This window comes from Stegodyphus dumicola, chromosome 12 (genome assembly GCF_044657685.1).
Source record: "Stegodyphus dumicola isolate Sdum_Otavi_A_Nest chromosome 12, ASM4465768v1".
In the NCBI taxonomy this organism is placed as follows: Eukaryota; Metazoa; Arthropoda; class Arachnida; order Araneae; family Eresidae; genus Stegodyphus; species Stegodyphus dumicola.
The window spans coordinates 43900489-43924019 of record NC_140779.1 but is presented as its reverse complement, the minus strand read 5'-3'; the positions used below and the strand labels follow the sequence as shown (position 1 = coordinate 43924019).

At 35.5% G+C, this 23531-nt stretch overlaps 1 protein-coding gene across 1 annotated transcript in view; it reads left to right on the top strand.

The window, feature by feature from the left end:
- Positions 1 to 23531, top strand: part of LOC118198977 (uncharacterized) — a 121369-nt gene that overhangs the window by 83399 nt on the left and 14439 nt on the right. The window contains exons 10-11 of the mRNA XM_035370757.2: positions 8725 to 8881; positions 21788 to 21924. Coding sequence (XP_035226648.1) covers positions 8725 to 8881; positions 21788 to 21924 — 294 coding nt within the window. The remainder of the gene's footprint in view (positions 1 to 8724; positions 8882 to 21787; positions 21925 to 23531) is intronic.

The window sequence follows — 23531 nt, the reverse complement described above, 5'->3', positions numbered from 1 at the left end:
AAATTTCTTCGCACAAATATAAGACTTTAGATTGTTCAAGACTATATAAGACAAATTCAAATTCACTGGCAAAAGTATCAGTTTCAATGAATCATTAGATAAATTTCCCACCACTGTTAAATTAGCATATCTTGTGTCTAAAAGTGCACATTGTTTCATACACCCGCATTTATTTTTCTCTTAGTGAGCCAATTCTACCTAGAATATATTATTCGCGTTATGAACAACAGTTCTTGCATTGGTGGCAATAGCCACTATGAAAGCATATTACTATTATCCCAGAAGGGCTACGTCGCGAACTATGATTTTACGTTTATTCACATTAAACGCAGTAAATGTGTAACACTGTAAATGCGTTTTTAGTCCAAAGGGGCAATCTGCCAGAAAGACTATTAATTTCGTTTTGGCATTTTACTTTGAAATGTTGGTTCATTTTTCAAATTGTTGCCACCAAATATTAGAGCCCTGTATTGTATTTAAAGAAATAAAATAAAGAAGAATCAGCATAAATGAATGTATTTTTCTGGCACTGTGATAAAACATCAGTACCTAAAGCCATCAAATTTTGAATAACGTAATCCTGCACCCGAATATGGGCGTCTGGAAGCCTAAATTTGGAATTTGGAGTATGTTTTGTTTTCATATTATGTAAAACTTTATCGAATTTTTTATTAACAAACTCAAAGATTTAAAATCGAGCAATGGCAACACTAAACGGAAAAAAAAAAAAAAGAAAAAAGAAAAAAGAAAAAAAAAAACATTTATATCTTCAGAGTGCGAAACTATGTATCGGAAATTCTAAAGATATGCTCATTTAAAAATTATTTTGAGATATTGCTGTTGAAGACTTATGTGCATATCACGTTTGGTCAGGCTCCTGGGGGGGCTCCTCATCTTGCGTTTAACCGCGTAGCAACATCGCATAACTTTTCTTATACATGACGTATGTGAAAAACCAAGCTGAGGGTAAAATCTCATTACAGGCGATGAATAAGTCTTCGTATATATATCTAGGAATTACTCTGTTAATAAAGTCCGTCTAATAAAAATCAATACTATGGCAATGATGTGCCAGTGCACAGCTTGGCCTCAGTAACAGATGGAACGAGAGTAACAAATGGAAAATCGTCCGAAAAAGTCCATAGGGTGGAGCTAACTGGTTTAGAAGTGCATTATCTAATGAGCGACCAGGAAAGAAAGCACTAATTCCTAGCAAATCAGGCATTGGTGGGGGGGGGGGCGAGTTTATTTAAACTGCATGACTTTAGCTGAAATTACAGAGCTACAAAACATAAAATTAAGTTAAGAAAATAAATTTTTCGCGTAAAAAGATCAAGGACCATGTAGTGTCGCTTCAGTTCCGTTAAGTTTCTAATGAAATTTAGTTAAACCGGAATGGCAACACCTTCTAGTCTCCGCGAAGAACGAAGTAAACAAACTTCGAGTTTTTGTCACGCGATGCTACGTGCATGTAAAATGTAAATAAATCTTATGAATAAGAATCTATAACATCGTAAGGAATAAAATATTGGTTCCATAGGAGTCAGAGAAGTGTTATTTTTCTATATTTGCACACCAGACACTTCACTGGTGTATCCCGGTGTGATCGAATTCTACAATGGCTGACGAAGACGAAACCGAAATTAAAGCAACAACTCCATCTGTCGCCAAGGTAAGCGTTAAAGTTCCTCCTTTTTGGAAGCCAGATCCTAAAATATGGTTTATTCAACTAGAAGCACAATTTAGAAATGCAAAAATTAGTGCAGATCAAACAAAATATGATTATGTTATAAGTTCCATTGAACCCGATATTTTGTCACAGGTATCTGATATTTTGCTAAGTCCACCACAAGATAATAAATATGAGGCAATTAAAAATAGACTAATTTCATTATATGCTGATTCAGAGACTCAAAAAACCCAAAAATTACTGAGTGAGTTAGAACTGGGTGACAAAAAGCCATCTCAATTACTGTGTGAGAAGCGTAATTTGGCTGGCGATAAAGTAACAGATACTTTCCTAAAAACATTTTGGCTACAACGTTTACCCGTTAATATGCGTAGCATTATATCTGTTAGTAGTGAAGATTTGTCAAAAGTGGCTACAATGGCCGATAAGATTTGGGAATTAAACCCTGTTACTCCCCAAATAGCTGCTGCATCATCCATAACGGTAAAAACGGAAGTGATTGAAAGTTTACAAAAACAGGTTAGTGAACTTAGCTTACAAGTTTCTGCTTTAAACAAGCAACGCTGCAGTCGTCCCTATTGTCGTAACCGATCCAAATCACGAGATAGGAGTTACAGTGGTAACAGATCTAGTGATATTTGTTACTATCATAAAAAATTCGGTGATAAGTCATTTAAGTGTAAACAACCCTGCAACTACTCATCAACATCACAGACAAATAGTCCGGAAAACCAGCTCCCGTCTCTCATTGACGACGGAGGGACAAGGGGTGCTGCTGAGTGGTCTTTTCATCAGCGACAAAGAAACGGCTACCCAATTTTTAATAGATACTGGGGCAGAAATTTCTGTCATTCCTTCCTTACCTGCAGATAAAAAAAAACATCTCAAAATTAGAACTCTTTGCTGCAAATGGTACGAAAATTAAAACATATGGCCAAAAATTACTCAAGCTTGATCTTGGACTCAGACGATCATTCACATGGCCTTTTGTAATTGCTGAGGTAAACAAACCGATAATAGGGATGGATTTTCTTGCAAATTTTAACCTTTTGGTAGATTCTAAAAATCGCAAGTTGATTGATGGTACTACATTCTTAACAACCAATGGAACTCCTTGTTTTCAAAATAACAATAATAATATTCCGATTTTAAACGCCGTAAATGATCCATATAAACGTATAATTAACGATTTTCCGGATTTGTTAAAACTGAATGTAGTTAATAATAAAGTTAAAAATCATAACATCGAACATTATATCGAAACCAGAGGTCCACCTGTTTTCGCTAAAGCCAGGAGACTGTCAGCTGAGAAACTTAATGCGGCTAAAAAGGAGTTTGAATTTATGCTCCAAATGGGTTTATGCAGGCCATCCAAAAGTAACTGGTCGAGCCCACTACATCTCGCTATGAAGAAATCAGGTGATTGGAGACCTTGTGGAGACTATCGAGCGTTAAACAACGTCACGATTCCTGATAGATATCCTCTCCCATTTTTAACAGATTGCAGTTTCATTTTAGCTGGAAAAAGAGTTTACTCATCCATAGACCTCATTAGAGCGTACCAACAAATTCCAGTTCGCGAAGAAGATATACCGAAAACGGCCATTCTCACTCCCTTTGGCTTATTCGAGTTCCCATTCATGACGTTCGGCCTACGAAATGCGGCCCAAACGTTCCAACGTTTCATGAACAGTGTGTTGAATGGACTAGAATTCGTGTTTTGCTATTTGGATGACATTCTAATAGCCTCTCCAGATGAAGAAACTCACCGAAAACATCTACGAGCAGTCCTCGAGAGACTAAACGAATATGGCCTGCGTATTAATGCGGCAAAGTGTAAATTTGGTCAAACAAAACTTGCATTCCTGGGATACGAAGTGTCAGCTGAAGGACTTAAACCTCTCTCAACGAAAGTTGATGCCATCAAAAATTTCCCAGAACCAAAGTCATTTACTAGTTTAAGACGATTTTTAGGTATGGTGAATTTTTATCACAGATTCATACCAAATTGTGCAAAACTGCAACAACCTTTAACAACATTGCTCAGTGGTATTAAAATGAACTGCAGAAAAGAAATAACCTGGACGGCAGAAACAAGAAACGCCTTCCAGATCTTAAAAGATGCATTTATTCATGCCACAAACTTCCGAAAACACCCATCCGAAAAGGCTAAATATCGCTAACAACTAATGCTTCCGATACTGCCATTGGAGCCGTTTTACATCAGACTGTGAATAATGCAAAACAACCCTTAAGTTTCTTTTCCCGAAATTTGACATCAGTACAACAAAAATATAGTGCCTACGACAGAGAACTCTTAGCCATCTATACAGCAGTAAAACATTTCAAATACATCTTAGAAGGGCGAACTTTTGCAATATACACGGATCACAAACCACTAACATTTGCCTTCCAACAAAATTTGGAAAAAGCTTCGCCACGACAAGCTAGACAACTGTCATATATTGGCCAGTTCTCAACCGATATCCGATTCATACAAGGGCATGAAAATACCGTCGCTGAAGCTCTCTCTCGCATAGACACCGTTTCTGTACCATCTGCAATAGACTTACAAACTATAGTAGACTGTCAATATGACGACTTGGAGATACTAAAAAACAACCCAAACTTAAAAATCCTACAGATCCCTATACCGGACAGCGACAAGAAAATTTGCTGTGATACTTCTACAAATTATAATCGACCATACATCCCTGCAAAGTTTCGGCAGAAAATATTTTCTTCAATCCATAATTTATCTCATCCTGGAATAAGATCCACGATAAAATTGATAACACGACGTTTCATATGGCCCAATATGAATAAAGACTGCCAACTATGGACTAGAACATGTTTATCTTGCCAAAGATCTAAAGTTCACAGACATACACATTCATCTTTGGGAGAATTCAAAGTACCTCCACACAGATTCCAGCATTTAAACATAGATCTGGTGGGTCCGCTACCTCCTTGCAAAGGATTCAAATATCTTCTAACCATCATCGATCGTTATACACGATGGATCGAAGCGGTACCGTTAGAAGATCAATCAGCAGAATCTATTGCTAAAGCTTTGATTTATACTTGGTTTTCACGCTTTGGAATTCCGAATCGCATAACATCTGACCAAGGTCGGCAATTTGATAGCCAACTTTTTCAAGCCTTAGGAAAATATCTTGGTTTTCATACAAACACTACAACTGCGTACCATCCACAGGCAAATGGCCTGATCGAAAGACAACACCGAACTTTAAAAGCAAGTCTCAAGTGTCATCTACTCGAATCAAAATCATGGCTGGAAGCATTGCCTTTCGTTCTTTTAGGCATAAGATCTGCCATCAAGGAAGACTTAGGTTGCTCATCCGCAGAACTTGTATACGGAACTTCTTTAGCATTACCTGGTGAATTCTTTTCAACAGTACCTCATATGAAACAGTCTGAATTTTCTCAAAACCTTCAGAAAATAATAAGAGCTATGAAGCCAAGTTCTACCACCACCCATGGAAATAGAACAGTCTTTGTTTCTAAACATCTTTCCAACTGTTCTCACGTATTCCTATACAACAACATTAATAATTCGTCGCTTCAGCCTGTCTATCTTGGACCGTATCCTGTAAGAGCAAGAAAGGATAAGTACTTCGATATTGAAATCCAAGGAAAAGTTAAAAGAGTTTCAATAGACAGACTAAAGCCATGTTTCCTAGTGCAAGATTCTGATATTTCTTTTCAAAACTCCCATTCCAAGAAAGCGGAACTTGGGGAAACACCTGCACTCAAGAACACTGAAGAAAGTTCAGAAACTCATCGTAAAACCAAGACTACTAGAACCGGCAGACATGTGAGGTTTCCCAGTCACTTTAAAGACTATCTTCCATAATAATCGCTATCACTAGGAAGGGGTTGTGTAGTGTCGCTTCAGTTCCGTTAAGTTTCTAATGAAATTTAGTTAAACCGGAATGGCAACACCTTCTAGTCTCCGCGAAGAACGAAGTAAACAAACTTCGAGTTTTTGTCACGCGATGCTACGTGCATGTAAAATGTAAATAAATCTTATGAATAAGAATGTATAACATCGTAAGTAATAAAATATTGGTTCCATAAGAATCAGAGAAGTGTTATTTTTCTATATTTGCACACCAGACACTTCAGACCAAGATAATTTGAAGCCTAAACATCTATTGATAAATTTAAGGAGACTAGAAGATACTTTAATTACATATTTAAAGGGAAAAAATAAGTGCAAGTTTTCTATTTAAATGGAGCGATCCTGCACCTGGTCTTTTTCTATTTGTGCTATCTTCATAATTATTATTCATGACAGGAATTGATACATTATTTATTTTTTCGATGTTTCTGAAAAACTTTTTGCAATACATACACTTATTTTATTAACATTTAATTCCCTATGTATTGCCTCATTTCTTATAAACCATTGGAAATTTGCCATTTGTCTAAGTGTGACATTTTGTATTTGCTGTATTTTTAACATTCGAGTATCACATATATAGCCCCAGACAGGACGCATGTTATGATGTTTATGTTATGATGGGACGCAAAATGGATTTATACACCAAAACTTTATTGTCTATAAATAAACCAGAATTTCTAGAAATTAAGGGGCTGAGTAAAGCTTTAGTACCCCGAAATTTATTTAGAATATATGTAACGTGTGGGGGGGCCAAGTGAGTTTATGGTCTAAAATAACACCAAGGACTTGCTTGGTCCAGGGGATATTTGGTTATACATTTTCAGAGTTATATTCAAGTCAATATTGATTTTTTGAGTGAAATACACAGCTTCTGATTTTTCCATGTTGGTTTTTTGAGTGAAATACACAGCTTCTGATTTTTCCATTTTGGTTTTTATTTTCCACTTCAACATCCAGGACTTTAGTGCCTGGATGCGTTCTTGTAATGCTTGTACAACTGCGGCCATTGACGCGTTTTGGTGGAGGACTGCAATGTCATCTGCGTATAATGCTAGCGTAGTGGAGGTTGTGTTGAATGTAGTTCGTATAAATTGAAAAAAAGGTGGGTGAGAGTAAGCTCCCTTGAGGCAAGCCTGCAAGGGTTTCTCTGCGTGTGGAGTAAGCTTGTTTATAACGAACGACAAAGTATGTATCGTACAGATAGGAATTAATGAAGTTTATGATGTAATCTGGAAAACCCAGAGTTAATAACTTAAATGTGAGACCCTGTAGCCATACACAGTCGAAAGCTTTCGAAATATCAAGAAAGAGGGCACTAGTTACACGTTTATTTTTATTATTGCTGTTGAGCTGACTTTAATGGTTTAAGTGCGAAGAAGATGATATTTAATAAATATAGGTAACACACAAAACGTTAAAAAAAGCGCCCCTTTGGGCGTAGTGTAAAATCTGAAAGCTTTCAGAATTTTATATTTTTTTTTCCACTTTTTATTCAAGCCCGTTCATCTGTCTGCTATGGATTAATAAACTAAGCTGTTTAAAAGCAGTAGATTCAAGTCTTAGTATTATTTTTTACTTTTTAATCTGTTTTATTTATATAAAAATGCGTTTAATTCGTGATAATCTAATTAAAAACTTTAAATATTTTATATATGTACGTTACTTTTTTTTTTTTTTCTTTTCACTTTTTAAGTGGTCAGAAGATATGTAACATGCCCATTTTAGTCTAAATGTATATTCAGGAGGTATCCTATTACATGTTTCGCTATTCCACCTGGGCCGTCTCTATTGATAATCTGTACTTATAAGCCATGCTAAACTCCGAAAGCGCTCTTTTGGTCGACCTTTAAAATATAAACGCTTAGCTTTATTATTCTAAAGGGGCAATTCGCCCTGAACGACTATTAATTCCGTTTTGGCATTTTACGTTGGTTCACTATAAATGTCGGTTCATTTTTCAAATTGTTGCCGCCAAATATTATAGACCTGTGTTAAGTTTAAAGAAATTAAATAATTGCATAAATATATGTTTCTCACATTGGGATAAACCAACGGAACCTTGAGCCATCAAATTTTGAATAACGTAATCTTCCACCGAATATGGGCATCTGGAAGCCCTAATTTGGAATCTGAAATTTGTTTCATTATCGATTACATATTTTGTGACACTTTAACGAATTTTTGATTAGAAAACTCAACGATTTCAAAACGAACAATGGCAACACTGTGCGAGGGGGAAACATTTTTAATTTCAGCGCGCGAGATTTTGTATAGGAAATTCTAAAGATATGCTCATTTGAAAATTATTTTGAGATATTGCTGTTGAGTTGAATTTTAGAACATGATACTTAATAAACAAAGGTAACACACAAAACGTTCAAAAAAGTCCCTTTGGGCGTAATATAAAAAATCCGAAAACTTTCAGAAATTTTTTATTATTATATATATATATATATATATATATATATATATATATATTTGTATTGAATTTCAAATGTTAATTAGCAAGTTAGCAATAAAGCATTTTGATGAGAACCATGACTACAAAATAATAAGATTTTTTTATTCAGTATAATTAATATTTATATATAATTTATAAAAATTCATAACTCATAAATCTGTAAAGAATAAAAATCTCTCTGTCGGGAAAACTTTCATGATTTTGCTGCATAAATAATAAAGACATAGTTAGGTTTTGCTGCGGGAGCTTAATAATGAGGAGTTAAGGAAAACAGAAGTAAAATTTAATATTAAGTACGTAAAAGCAGGTTAAATAGAATGCATTGTAAGAATTCAAACTTCGCCAAGCAAAATTAATGTTCTTTTGAAAACGATTAAACTGCTGTTGCCACAAATTGAATTTTAAACATCGGAATATTTCCCTATTGTATATATATTTATTGCATCAACATTTAATATCGTTATATGATTATTACTGAATGAAATGATGCTGTCTGTCTCTAATTTCTTCAATAAAAACAGAAAATAACCGGAAGTTGTTTTGTAATTTGAAGTTGTTATAATAAACTTTCAATCTTTGATTACTAAACTAGAAGATGTTTTTGTACAATATGATGCATTCACATAATAAGGTGATAATTTGCAGAGTGGTAAACCTAGCGATTATCCTACAAATTTCCGCATGATTCACCACTTTTATGATGTGAACATTAAAGATCCTGCCTTGATGGAGGCCAAAAGTTTTGATATTAGTAGGTGTTTTCAAGAGAATGAGAAAAGACGCCTCCAATTCGAAGTTGATTGTAAGTATCAAAAATTATTTTAAAAAATCAGAATATTCTGGTTATTTGTTGTAATATTTGTTACCTTCGAAATCTGCTTTTTTTAATTTTTAATTTAAATATATTTTTAATGTAATATACGAGTGTGCAGCAACCGTCCTGGCTGATAATAATCAGCTTCATGGTTATTGCAGCACACCCAACACAGACAAAGAAAAATACAATTAAAAACAATTAAAAGAATAAAATGCAGATTAAAACAGAAATACAGTTAAAAACATCAAACCTTAATTCCCAGTATTGTTCTATTGCCATATATAAAGTTCATTAAATCCTTTGCAAATCTAAACTCTTTATTGCGGAAGTAGAATTCCTTTATGTTACCATGTTTTTCCGTAACATGTCACAATAATACACAATCTTCGACAAAATTTTGTGCATTGCTTTCAGCACTATAAACACTACTGTTTTGCAAATTAAATCTTTTCATGTACGCCTGGAAGTGCCTGTGTCCAGTAATTATTTGATTGTAATAAAAATCACATATCATTCTCATATTTTTAGAAACTTCAAAGTTCATCAATTTTCCCAAAATGCTCCATTCTTCTTTCCAGTAATCATAATAGAAATTCAGTAATCATAATAGAAATCCTTGATTTTTACCAAAAGAATTCTTTTTTATGCTTGAATATCGAACGCATCCCCGACATTACCGATAGCAGCCTCTTTGGCCAGCATGTCGCCCCTCTCATTGCCCTCTCGTTTACCATTATGGGCTTTCGCCCAGTTCATTTTCACTTCATGTATTTTCTCAACTTTTACAAAGAGATTTTTTTTGTATATGAGACCAAAATATTAGTACCATTAACATCTACTAGTGATTCAAAACTAGATAATATATCCATATATATATATTAATATATGTTTTACAGTCAGGTTTTTCATCAATCCACTTAAGAGCAAATATGATAATATTATATATTTTAATGTCTCAGTTTACTGAGTTTCATATGATAGTTTATGAATCTGTAACGGTTTTATTATGCTGCTTTTTTAGCACGGAGTACTAAAAATATTATATCATGAAGTCAAACCTCGAGCAGTCTTACTCAGTTATTACGAAGGGTTAGTCTCAATAAAATATATTCTGTCTTTAACGCTTTAAAAAAAATGAAACACGTTACATTTATTGGCAGGTGTTCGTTAGTTAACATTTGTATTTTACCATTTCTCTTTATGTTTTAGAGCACCTATACTTGTATTTTTCATCTGACAATATACATTAGTATACAAAACGTAAGTAATAAATTCATTTTTCAATGTACAACTATGAAATAGTTGAAAAGGGCCATTATCGTCACCGGATTCCTAAATGAATGATTCAGAAATGCACATTCATGTATACATATATTTCTATACATACTTTTATACAGTCCGGATAACAGAAAAGTATTAATAGGGATTTTTCAATAGGGATCAATAGGTAAATTATCAATAGGGATCAGTACAATGAAAAGCCAACTCAGTAGAAAGGCGATTCATACTCAAATATCACCATGACATCAGAGGGTACATCAATGCACGCAAAATGCACGGAGTCAGCATGCATAGAGCAACGCAATTTAAAACCAAGAAAGAATGGTGTGTTTCCAGGTGTTGTTCTACAAATAACAAGGGGATTGTACGTGTAGTATGACTAGAAGTAAAAAACAGGGTACCTTTTGCACGTGGTAGAATGATTGGCAAGCTTAAGGAGGGGCGTAGTTAATTTGGGGAACCTTCCATATGACAGGTATAGCTGTAAGAGAGATTGGTGGTGCTTGGTCAAGGGAAATAAGAAGACTGATGACCAATACACTGTCCTGCAAGCAAAAAGAGATCGAAATCAGACAGTGGACAAAACTGCTCAGCAGTTGCGCACGACACTGAAGGACAGGTACCCCACTGCAGCCAGACGACTTTGTAAAGGTGGCTTATTCGTCCACCTATCCAGAACGCTGCCTACCATTGAAAGGAACCCCTAGGAGGCTCCATTTGCAGTGGTTTAGAGAACACAAAGACTGGATACCTCCTCAATGCAGTTACGTTCTCTTTATCGGTGAGAGCGGTTTCAGTCTGACAACTATTCTTGATAATGAGAGAGATAGAGATATGCTTTCATCCCACTAACATCAGAAAAAGAGACTGATGGGTTGGTCCTGGCGTGCTTGTATGGGAGGCATTATGATGAACATACCAGTGGAGAGAGATTCACTTACCTAAGATCATTACTGGGATTAAATTATTCTCTCCTCGTGCGTCTTTTCTGGGGTGCCATTAATCTCGACTGTGTTTTTATGGAGGGCAATGCCCGGCCACACAGGATTCATGCTATTGCGGAGCTCCTGGAAAGTGAAAATATCCATAGAATGGATTGGCCAGCATGCTTTCCTGATTTAAATCCCACTGAAAATATGTCAGATGCTGTATACCGAGATGCCTGGCAGAACGATCTTACTCTCCAGAGAACAGCTGACAACTGAAAGAGATGCTCCTTGAAGAATGAGTATTCTTACCCCTGGGACTGTTAGCGTCAAATGGTGCTACACCAAAAGCTTCCCTTTCACCTCCGGAAAAAGCTTTATTCACGATACACCAAATCAAAATCACGCGAACGATAAATTATTACACTGAAGGTTCAATTAGGGAACTATCAGCGAATTCTAACTTTTGAAGGTACCACGCTCTGCTGTTAAACATAGAAAATGCCGTGGTTCGCAAAACAAATATTTATTACTGAGATATGCAGAGATACACGCAGAGTTACATGCAGAGATAAGTAAGTACAAGCACTAGCAGCGATAATCCAATTCCAATTGCTTTCGCTCGCACTTGGTTTCAATTACACAGAGTTATTACCAAAAGTTCAGAGTTGCCAAAGGCCAATCACGGTAGTAAAATAAAAGAGATGTACTTTAGGTACATCTGTCACCCGGAGGTGTAAAAGACTTTCAGAGCTTGGGACTGGCATTCCTGGTCGTGGTGGCAAATGTTGCATTCAAAAATAACAAAAGTCGTAATTATAAAACATAGAAAAAAGCTGAAAACTATTTACATAAATACAACTACCAAGACGGGTTGTGATGTATGGTGCGGGGTCTTTTGACCACATATTCAACATTAGGGTCATAGTCGCACAGGCTTCTAATAGAAGCGTAGGAAGAGGTTCTAAGGCTTTCAAAGAAATTATGTGAAGTGATCAAAATTTGTTCATGCATGGCCTTCACATTCAGATCCTCCTGAATTTGAGAGTTCCTCACAAACCACGGTGAGTTCACAATCGCTCTAAGTATTTTATTTTGTAATATGTCTAGTTTAGCACGCTCAGTCTTGTTGGCTGTCGCCCATGCTGGCACTGCATATAACATAATCGGTCTGGTTAAGGACAGATACAGTGTTCTTTTGATTTTTATCGATAAGTTAACTTCCTGCCAATCAAGCTGTAAAGGGCACAGAACGCAGCATTCGCTTTTTCCGCTACGGCTGTAACATGGTATTTAAAGGTAAGCTTGCTATCTATAATAACTCTTAAATACTTATAGGAGTCAGCCATCGGAACTGTATCGTTTTTAATTTTGATATCCGTATTAACAATTACATTCTGCCTGTAGCGTCTGTAAAGCACAACGCAGCATTTACTAGAATTTAAATTGATTTTCCAATCCTCGCACCATTTCGTAACGATATTTACTATGAATTGCCAGTTTTTCCATTGCAAGAGGCGGGCTGACAGAATCCGTAAGTACGACCGTGTCGTCGGCGTATTTTAGAATCTTGGAATCCAAGGGAGGTCATTTATAAATAAATTATATATTGAAAAGACAGGGAGCGAGGACTGCTCCTTGCGGGATGCCACTGTAAATTATCTTTTTCATGGAAATTGAATTTCCACACTTTACTTGGAATGCTCTACGGTAAAGATATGAAATCATAAGTTGAATAAAGCTGACCGGGAGCAAGAAACTGATGAGCTTATGGATAAGTCCTGCGTTCCACACTCGATCGAATGCCTTTCTGAAATCGAGGAAGCACGCAGCGACTGCCTTCTTTTTTTGAAAGTTGCCTGCAATATATTCAACCAGATTTAAAATTTGATGCGTAGTGGAATGACTGCTTCGAAATCCAAATTGCGAACTGTCGATGAGGTCAAGTCTCTCAAGGTGATTGGTAAGTCTGATTTTTAGAACTCTTTCAAAAACCTTTCCCAAAGCAGGAAGCAGACTAATCGTCCTGTAACTAGTTATTAATTTCGGGTCTTTACCCGGCTTCGGAATTGTAATGATGATGCTGTGCTTCCATTGCTGGGGAAAATATCTATGTCGTATGCAGGCATTAAAGATTTTCACGAGAAGCACAATACACTTTCTTGGCAGGGCCTTGAGAGCGTCATTACTGATTTCATCAAAACCTCTGGCCTTGAGAACTTTAAGATTTTTGATAATCTGTCGAACTTCTCTGGGGGTGGTGAGATCGAAGTAGTTAGATGGAGTGCTGCATTTAAGCGAGATAACGGAGTATTGAATTTCTCTTTCATGCTCGGTATCCTCTTCTGGGTGGGGCTGGAAAACTTTACTTATTTCTTCTGCCATTAAGTTCGCAATTTCAGTCTCAGAATGATGTATGTTACCCATGTGATGATTTGGAGTAATGCTATTGGTCCTTGTGGTTCGAAGCGAGCGTGCGATTCTCCAGACCGACCCTGGCTGCAAGTCAATATTTTCCAGCAAAGAATTCCATTTTTCAGAGCGGAAATCCTGAATTTCGCGTTTGATTTCCCTGTTAAGATAATTAACAAGTCTCTTATCTCTGGGGTTACGGGATAATTGCCACTGCTTTCTAATGCGATTTCTCCGCTTAATAATGTCCTTAATTCTTGTCGGAAGGGCGAGATAACTTTCAGAATTCCTCGGCGAGGAAGCGTTCTTAATGGCATTCTGCATTTTGTGAGTAAAAAGGTAGATTTAATTTTCGATGTCACCGCAATGGTTAAAGCTGCAATTACAGGGGTAATCTCTGAGCTGGTCTGTGAAGGAGTTCCAATTTATTTTATAGGAGATCTTTTTTAAAGGCGGATAAATTCCATAAAATTCAAACGTGACCGGGAAGAGGTCCGATGACAATTCTTCGTGCACTTCAAGTAGTGGAGTCGTACTAATGTTCTTGAGTAAGACAATGTCCAAGATATTCCCACTCCATTATTACGGATGTGAGTAGGTAAGTGAGGGGCAACTAGTCTCACATCGTTCCTAAGCAGATAATTATTTAGAATTCTTCCATTCGGGTTATCCTTCCTAGTGTGCCAAGTATGAAATTTCGCATTCATATCACCCGCAATGATCGTGGGGTAATTCGTGGACGTCAAAATATTGAGATCCTGTACCTGAAGAAGTCTATTGGGAGGGTTGTAAACTGCTATGAAGAGATAGGCCTCATTTGTGGTGCTATACACTAAAACAGCTGTATGTTCAATAAAGCTAGTAGCAGGGAGGTGGAAAACTAAATGCTTGATGTGATTCCTGATTAAAATAGCGGTACCGCCACCACTATTGTGCCTTCTTTCATTTCTGGCGATAGCATATCCTGGAAGTTTGATCTTGTCATTAACTCGGAGTTTAGTCTCATTGATGAGCATGATATCAATTTGAAATTTATCAAGGAAGTTTCCAATTTCATGGAGTTGATGTTTTATGCCATTAGCATTGAAGTAAGCAATTTTCATAAAGCCTGCGTTGGCTGCGATCACTGTATTTATATTTTGTGACGTTTTAAAATTCATAGTCTAGACTAGTAAAATATTCGAAGGCTTTCATGCCTACTTCCAATTTAGCTAATATATTTTTAGCCTTTTTAAATTCATTAAACAGTTCCTTCGCTTTTTGGATTTGCGTTTTAATCCAATCAAAGAAAGTGGGAGGGTCTTCAGACTCTTTGATCCAAGCCGACACTTTCGCATTAGGGTTAACGCTGGGTAGCGCGGGAAATTCATCATTTTTGAGCTCGAAACCTTTCGCTTTAGCTTCCTTCAGTTTTTTACGATTTTCAATGCTTTTCTGTATATTTTCTGTATGCTGAGAACACCCCTTATAAGAAGAAACGTGCGGTCCACCGCAAAGGGCACAAATCGCAGGCTTTTGTTAGTTAATTTACATGTATGCGTTTCGTGAAATTCAGAGCATTTCAAGCAGCGCGCTTTATAATTACACAGGGGGCGTGTGTGACCATAGCGCTGACACTTATGGCACTGCACGGGCCCCGGTCTAGATTTGTAAGTCTCAATACGTACATCAAGTCCTCTCAAAGTTTCAATTTGGTAAATCTGCTTACCTAGAGAGTTTCTCTTGCATTCAGCCACAAATAGTGGAAGCGGAGTCTTTATAGCTTTTGAGCTGACGAATTTTCTCAATAGGGATCCCTTGATCCTTTATCTCATTTAGGACTAATTCCGTGTTAGTATTTCTGGGGAGCTTCCTGGTAAGAGCCTTTATGGGCTTTTCGGAGTTTATCTGAAAAGTGTGAAAAGGAATTCCACGTTCTTTTAGCATTTTCGTGACGGCTCTGTAGTCGTCCGAATCGAACACTTTAATTTTGAGGGTATTTCTGGTCATATTACCCTTAACTTTTTTAATTCCTTTCGCCTCAGTTTCCTCTTTGAGCTTTTCCCAGTTTGCATTAAAATCATCCAAGACTATAGAGGGAATATGTCCTGCAGTCTTTTTTGGTTGAACAAAATCACTTGTGCTTACATTGTCTTGGTCCATTTGATCATCTGGGTTAAGATTTTCAAACTTATTCTTTTGCGCTGGGGCTTCATAATCAGTGTTCGACCGAGTACGCTTATGCGTTATTCTCAGCGAAATATAACCTTCCTCATCAGTTTCATTTTTCTTTTTCCGCAATTTAGTGCTTGCAGTTCTAGTGACTTGCTTTCTCGGTTTATCAGAATTTACAGTTAAATTTTCCATCTTTTCATTTGCTATCAGCGTATTTATTTTAATCAGTGAAATTTCTAAGAAGTTTATTCTAGCAATCGTATCCTCATCTTTATCAGTTACAGCAAAAAGCTTTGCGTGCTTTTTTTCTAGCAGTTGCTTAAGTGCGCGTGCAGAATCTTTATCATTTCCTAACTGACAAATAGTGCTCTCAATTGATTTCAAATCTAATAACGTTGCTACTTTATTCATAACTCCTTAACTTCGAAATGCTAGCCCTAGCCTAAGTAAGGTGCCGACATCCCAAATCAAGAAATTTTTTACCCTGCAGTAAAACGCACTAAGGCCTTTTTACGCAAAATAATTACAATTCCATTTCCAATTCGCAGATACAGTAGAAATCTACGGCGTAAATGAAAAACACACAAGTAATATAGAACTCTCTATATATACGCTAATAAGTCTGGAAACCAGTGCTCGAATGGTGTAGCAGCGATAAGCGGTTACAGAGGTCATATATATAACTTTATAACAGATCATGGTTTAACAAATCATATACAAGACACAATAAATAACCAATCAAAAGTAACATAAAGAATGGTATTAAGTTTCAGAATAACTCGGACCTGGCTGAAAGCTAATGAATGTATTGGACGTGACAGAAGCTATACTTCCTTTTAACCAGTAAGAATGCGATTACAAATATCTCAACACAAATCATCGGTGACAACAGAAGGCCGACCACTCCGAGCCTCGGCGTGGACATTTGTTCGACCTGCATTAAACATTCTTACCCACTTTCTCACCATTCCATCACTTATCGCGTATTCACCGTAAACTTCTGTCACTTGACGATAAATTTCGGCCGGTTTAACATTCCTCGCGTTAAAAAATTTAATCACGGCACGAATCTCACAGTCAGCGGGAGAACTAATTGTCTTAAACATTTTGAATGTGCACAGCAAACTGAAAACACAACATAGAGCAACCAAAATGGCGACAATTGAAAGTGAGTGAACAAGAAAGACTAGTGCGCATGCGCGGGACGCCTACCACAGCGCTGCGACGGCGCTAGAATGAAACGGTACTTAGTTTCCGAATACACTACGTATTACGTACTCCATCTTTTGGCATTACACGAAAAGGAAGGTATACCGTATAGGACTTTTTAAAGGAATCTGGCTCGTATCCAAGTTACACATGGGAGAAACCACGAAAACACCCATGCAGCCAGCCTATTCGCCGGAACTCGAACCTCGGACCGAACAACAAATATTCAGCGGTTTTTAAAAAGCTCAGTGGATTACCACTTTATATCATTATTTTCATTATTTCAAGAATTTTATATTTTATTAGTGTTCCTATAAAGAGACTTTGTTAGAACTACTGAATTTTGGACTTATAAACTCTTTCAGGACACACAAACTGAATTAATTATGTGTGTTTCACCATCCCGCCTTCTAAACTGTGACTTATGCTGAAATATTGTGCCTTTTAAAATTACAAGTGTTTCTAAAAAAGTGTGTTTATTCCAGAACTTCGTACAGTGTGAACTATTTGTGAATACTGTTAATTTATATGACTTTAACATTTCTCATACGAGAACTCTTGAAATTCACCAGAAATATATTACTGTTGACTTATTCGTCATTTGGGCCACTCCCACCAGTATAATTACGATCCATTTCATTCTGAACCTGTTTCAAAAACATACTTAATTTAAATTACTTAATGTTTATTTTTTCAAATGCTTTATTAAGCAAACTTTTCAGTTAGTTATATCTTTTGTCACAGCTCGAACAGCTCCCAGATGCTTTTTCATTTCATGACCTTTGTATTTGCTTCAGCTTCGCCTAGTAGGCGCGGCGTTACACGCCCATTTTTCAATTATATATACCAAAGCCTAAGGGCATTTTTTTTTTTTCAAAAGCGGTGGTTAAAGCAGCAGAGGCTGCTAATTGCCTCTTAACCATTCAAAAGACAAAGACCGTTCGGCCACTGGTGGGCCTTATATGTACAATAAATAAGAATCTGCTATTTGCTTTTCTTCTGGTCGTACCAGTTTAAATGGCCAGCAGTGTATTAGAAATTGCACTATTTCATCGCTGTTTTATCATTTGTTTCCTTGGCTGATTTGAATTATAATCCGATCAATTAATTCTTTTTCCAGTTTACGCTTCTGTAATTAACATAATTTCGGAGTACTTTCGAAACGCTCAGCGCTCAAGATCATTGCACTTCATGTTTATGCCACAATGAATACGTCTCCTGTTCAGGCATTTGTTCAGTTTTAACGAAACATTCGTTATCACCCGAAACTTATCAATGAGCACAAAATAACGTCTGGTATAAAATAGCATAATCTCTGGAGCATTTTTAACTTTCATGACTGCAACTAAGCTATATTGATTAATATTATTCATGAAGATTTTGACAATGAGGTGAATAATATTTTTTAAATTCTCGATTTAAAAAAAAAAAATTGTATTTTTCCAGTTGCCAATTATTCATAATACATGTGACTGATAATAGATGTAACTGGGTACTATTCCGTTAGAGAGGCGTCAGTTAAAAATGAAGAAAATTGAGAAGAAAACAATGCTACATCAACACGCCAAATATAGTGGCACGAGATTTTAACGTTTAAAATATGTTGGGGCCATAGTTTACCATTTTTTTAGAGCCACGTATTACACAATTTGGCAATTACCTAATGACGAAAAGGCTGTCATAATATTCTTTCAGGACAAAGAAATAATTCATAGCAATAGACTTTGTTCTCAAAATTATTCGATGAGCTTAACTTTTAACTCAAAGCTCCTATATGACGTGTTTACGTTCTTCTAGTGAAAAAAAAAAGGGGGGATTGAATTGACGTCGATTGAATTCTGCTAACTTCAGCTAGAAATCAAATCAGCTATAATACGACAATAGATTGGAATAGCTACTTTAAAGTCTCTTCGCAAAAAGAAAAAAAGTGTTAGACGTGATCTTCCGGGACAATGGGTATTCAGGGGTTTATGCCGGGGAAGGAAAAAATGTTTTTTGGTCGCCGTTACCGATCTTTGTTCTAAAACATTGATGACTGCTATTCAGGAAAACATCGCGCATGGCAGCATTATACTTTCAGGTTGCTGGAAAGGATGTAAGAAAGAGGAATTAAGAAATGCTGGAGGAATTAAGAACATTTCACTGTGAATCACAGTTATAATATTGAAGACTCCGAAACTGGATGCCATACTCAAACTATGGAGCGATTGTATGGCAGTGCTAAATGGAGAAATAAAACGTCAGTTGGGCATTGCTCACAACCATTTACAGTGATATCTGATAGAAGTTATGCGGCGTCGATTATATTCAAAAACTGAAATTTTTTCTACAGTATTGAATGATATTTGTAATTTTATGCCACCTGCTTAGATTGAATTTCGTTTTGTTTCATTATTTTTTATTTACGTAGAATACTGTAGATTAAAAAATTTAAAAGAAAAATTTACTTTCTTTAGGAATTAAACAAATTTTTTTAATTTACTTTTTACGGAGCTAATTTTTTTAGTCTTTCAAACTCTATTATCATTTTATACTTGGCAACAACTGGTGGAAAAAAAAAAAAGAAGCGGGCATTTTTAACTGACACCGCTTTAACGGAATAGTACCTGTAACAATAAGCACAGTGATAAATGTACCTGTAACAATAAGCACAGTGATAAATGTACCTGTAACAATAAGCACAGTAATGATGTGACTGATAGCATAGTCTATAACTAGAAGCAACCATTTATCGGATATAATTCCATGTGACTACATTCAGTAAATCATTGTATGAAAATATTTTTTTTTTTTAATTATTCCTACATTTTCACTAAAATGATTTCACGTAAATAATCATTTAGATTTAGAGGAATAACTAAAACATTCAAAACATACTTTTCTTAAGCTATCAGGTAACTTGCATTCACACAACTATCGCTGAGCCGGAGGTTACTGAAGTGAGATTTAAATAGTCATAACAAGATGTATAAGGAACGATTTAAAAATCAGTAACAGCAAAATGATAGAAAGAGGTGCAAAAAAGAGCAATATAAATAAGAGCAAACTCAAGTTAAGAGCAATATAAATATTTTTTTGAAATTTATGCAGTTGTTGTTGTTGCCTTGACCATGTAATTTTCACGGACGAATGATTGCCAGAGCCTCAAGGAGGTTGGATTTCTACTTTCCACTCCAATTTTGAGAGAGAGCACTCCGGCATATGGTCCCTGGTATTTCAACCCTCTCACCCACCACCAAACCACACGAGAGGACTTCTGGTTAGAAATATATTTAGACTACGCCCATGCTGCAAAGACACTATACATTTACAAACATCTATACTTTCCCCTGGATTCAAACCCGGGCTCTTCGGTACTCCCCTAACCACAATACCGTCCCGGAGGCATGCAATTCAATTATGGATATAACGGATCGGCATAAAGGTAAAAATGATACAAGTTTAACAACAGTAACAATAATAAAATAGAGGGATTAATAAAAAAAAACTGATGTATTTACTCCCACAGCAGTGGAATATTAAGGTGTCCGCCGAAAACCTCGCAGCAAAAACATCGCGAACGAAAACGTCGCGGAGAAAACAACGCAAGGAGAAAACATCGTGGTAAAAAATAAAGCGGCTCAAAAACTTCGCATTTTAAAAACATCATCGTCAAAAATATCGTGGTAAAAAATAAAGTACCTACAAATCATCGCCTGACGATAGCATCGCTCACATGCGTTTTTAGGTTTTAAAAGTTGTAAATGCATGTTCGTATAAAGATCATAGAACGCAAGAAGGAAAGAGGGATTCTTTCACTTCTATATATCATATATTTGAACGAACTAATAAATTTTTGCTGAAAAAAATATGAAGGAAACTTAAACATTTAAAATTCGAAAATGAGTAGAAAATTAATGCAGTTTAAAAAGCTTAATAGAATTTTAAATTTATATAGTTAATTAACAAACGTCATTAATAAATTAAGCTTTTTTTGTAAAGTTTAACTGATAATGTTTCATTAAAAATACAGTCTAAAAATGTTTAGAAAAAGGAAGATAAATAACTGCATGAGGTTACCTCTATAGAAATTGCTTAGTTAATGATCAAATTATTTTCTGTCACATTTGCTAATCTGATACTGTTTTACTGAAAATTTTATATTGTTTTGTTTCCTTTTGTTCTTAAAGTGTCGTTAACATTTTCATATATGGTGCACAATCAATTTTTCGGATGTCGATTTGTTAGTTATGATTTGTAAGTCATTTACATAATATATCGCTATGCGATTTGAAAATCTCATGTATGCGATGTTATCGTCATGCAATGTTTCGTAGTTACTTTATTTTTTACCACGTTGTTTTCGACGACGATATTTTTAAACTGCGAAGTTTTTGAACCGCTTTATTTTCGACCACGATATTTTAGAATTGCGATATTTTCTCTTTGCGGTGTTTTCTCTCACGATGTTTTGTACCACGACGTTTTGTGCTTTTGCGTTGTTTTCCCCGCGACGTCTTCGTCCGCGATGTTTTTGAGGCGATGTTTTCGGCTGTAAGAAATATTAAAAACTAAGGAGAACAAACTTATGTCTTTAAAATACGTCACGCTGAAATTTTATTCCTCTGTTAATGAATTAAAATGAATTAATTGCATATCTACTTCAACATATACTCAATTATAGACACTGGACATAAGCTATAGTAAAAGAAAACGTATTTTTATAATAAAGATTCTAACGACGAGTTTTCAAGAATATTTCCTTAATATTTATGAAGCATTGATTATTCTATAAAAATACACCTAAATGTAAAATATGCACTTAAAATAAAGATAAACATAAATATGGAAGCAAAATTACTCTTCGTATTGAGTTCACTTCACTTGATTCTTTTCTTATGTTCTATTTATTTATATATTTTCCTCACAGGGAAAATCACAGATGGCAACTTAATGGATGTGGAGAATGCTACATCAGATATCAAGTTCTTGCAAAAGTGGAAACAAGCAATTTATCAGTTCTCCGAGATAAAAACTTCAACATTAAGAGTCTCCTCAGTTACAGCGGTAATATATATATATTAAAAGTTATTTTATTTTTAACATGCAAATGACATATTTAATCTCTTGCTACTAAAGTTTTCAGAAAACTGTATTACTTATAGGTCTCCCTCGTTTCACATAAGTGCGTTTTAAACTACTTCCACTTTTATAAAAGACATATATTCGCAACTGTTTTCCCTAATCGAAAGAAATCTGAAAACTGGAATGTTAAAATATATATCTTATATAAATTAATGCTAATTGTATTTTTGTTTCTTACAAAAGCACTTAATTATGACAAAGCATACGAAAACTATGTATCTGTTTAAAGGAAGGGATTCTGTTTATACTTTCGTCGTGAAGCACTTCCCAAGAAAAACTGTTTCAAGTTTATATTATGTGTGAGAAAACCTTTTTCAGCTCACGGAAAATTCCGTAGAAACGTTCTGCGTATTCTATACCAGATTCATGTTATTTTTTAATAAATTGCATCTGTTCTCATTTGATAAGGTAAATAAGGTGTGCTACAAATATATATGAACATAATTTATTTTCACATACATGATCAAGATTTTTTTCCTTGGATTATGGCGATGCACAGTCAAGATGAGAGAGTACTTCGTGGAGGAATTTGAAAGGAAAGTTTTCTAGTACCCATACTACATATTAAAGCTCCTACGCACCTACGAACGGAAACTCGCGTTTATTCCTGGGAATTCAATGTCTACTAGTTTTCAACAATTTTACCGCTCGAAAGCTGCGGGCAAGATCAAAATTTTAAAAAGAAACTTTTCGACAACACATACAAAATTTAAAAAAAAAAAAAAAAAAAAAAAAGTACATAAAGGTGGTTTAAGGCTATTCGATCAAAGTTTAAGGATGCTAGAACATACCTAAGCAACTTCGTCACACACTGCATGGTCGTAAATCAAGCGGCTAAACAATATCGTATTTGCTATATCTTGTCGAAATCTGAAAGGTAAAAAGAAACGGGGAATCCGTATTTCCAGCCGTTTCTGAAATACGATGGATTCATCATAGATGAAATCTACTAAGAGCTTGACCACATTCACCCAATGGTTGCTGTGAGCATCCTCACTTTGGACGCCTAAAATCATGTGCATATCGACAATAGCTGGCGGATGTGCTACCTCCAAGGTCCAGCGCGGATTACAGGAACGAACAGCTTCAGTATTTATTTTGTTCAAGACTAGATTACATTTACATTGCTGCCTTGGGACAATTTCAAAATGTATTGATCAAGCTAATTCATTCTTAATTGTATATGGATTCAAAAAATTTAGTTCTAAAACAATACAGTCTTAGTTATAGGTCTAAATACTCTCCTCCTACAAATAATTTTATGTAAATAATACAGTCCTAATGCAATTAAAAATAAATAAAATGAATTACAGTCCTAATAAAACTATATTTCATTTAAGGATCATTGTAACAGTTCAACGCTGCTATTAATAATAGCTAATAATAGCAGTTTCATGTTCTTTGGCAGAAGTCCTTACTTTCACATGATAGTTTGTTCACAGTATTGTTGATTTGGTTCATTAAAACTGGAGTTTTAATGATATGTCTTTTAAATATCCCGTTAATATATATGTCTTTTAAATATCCCG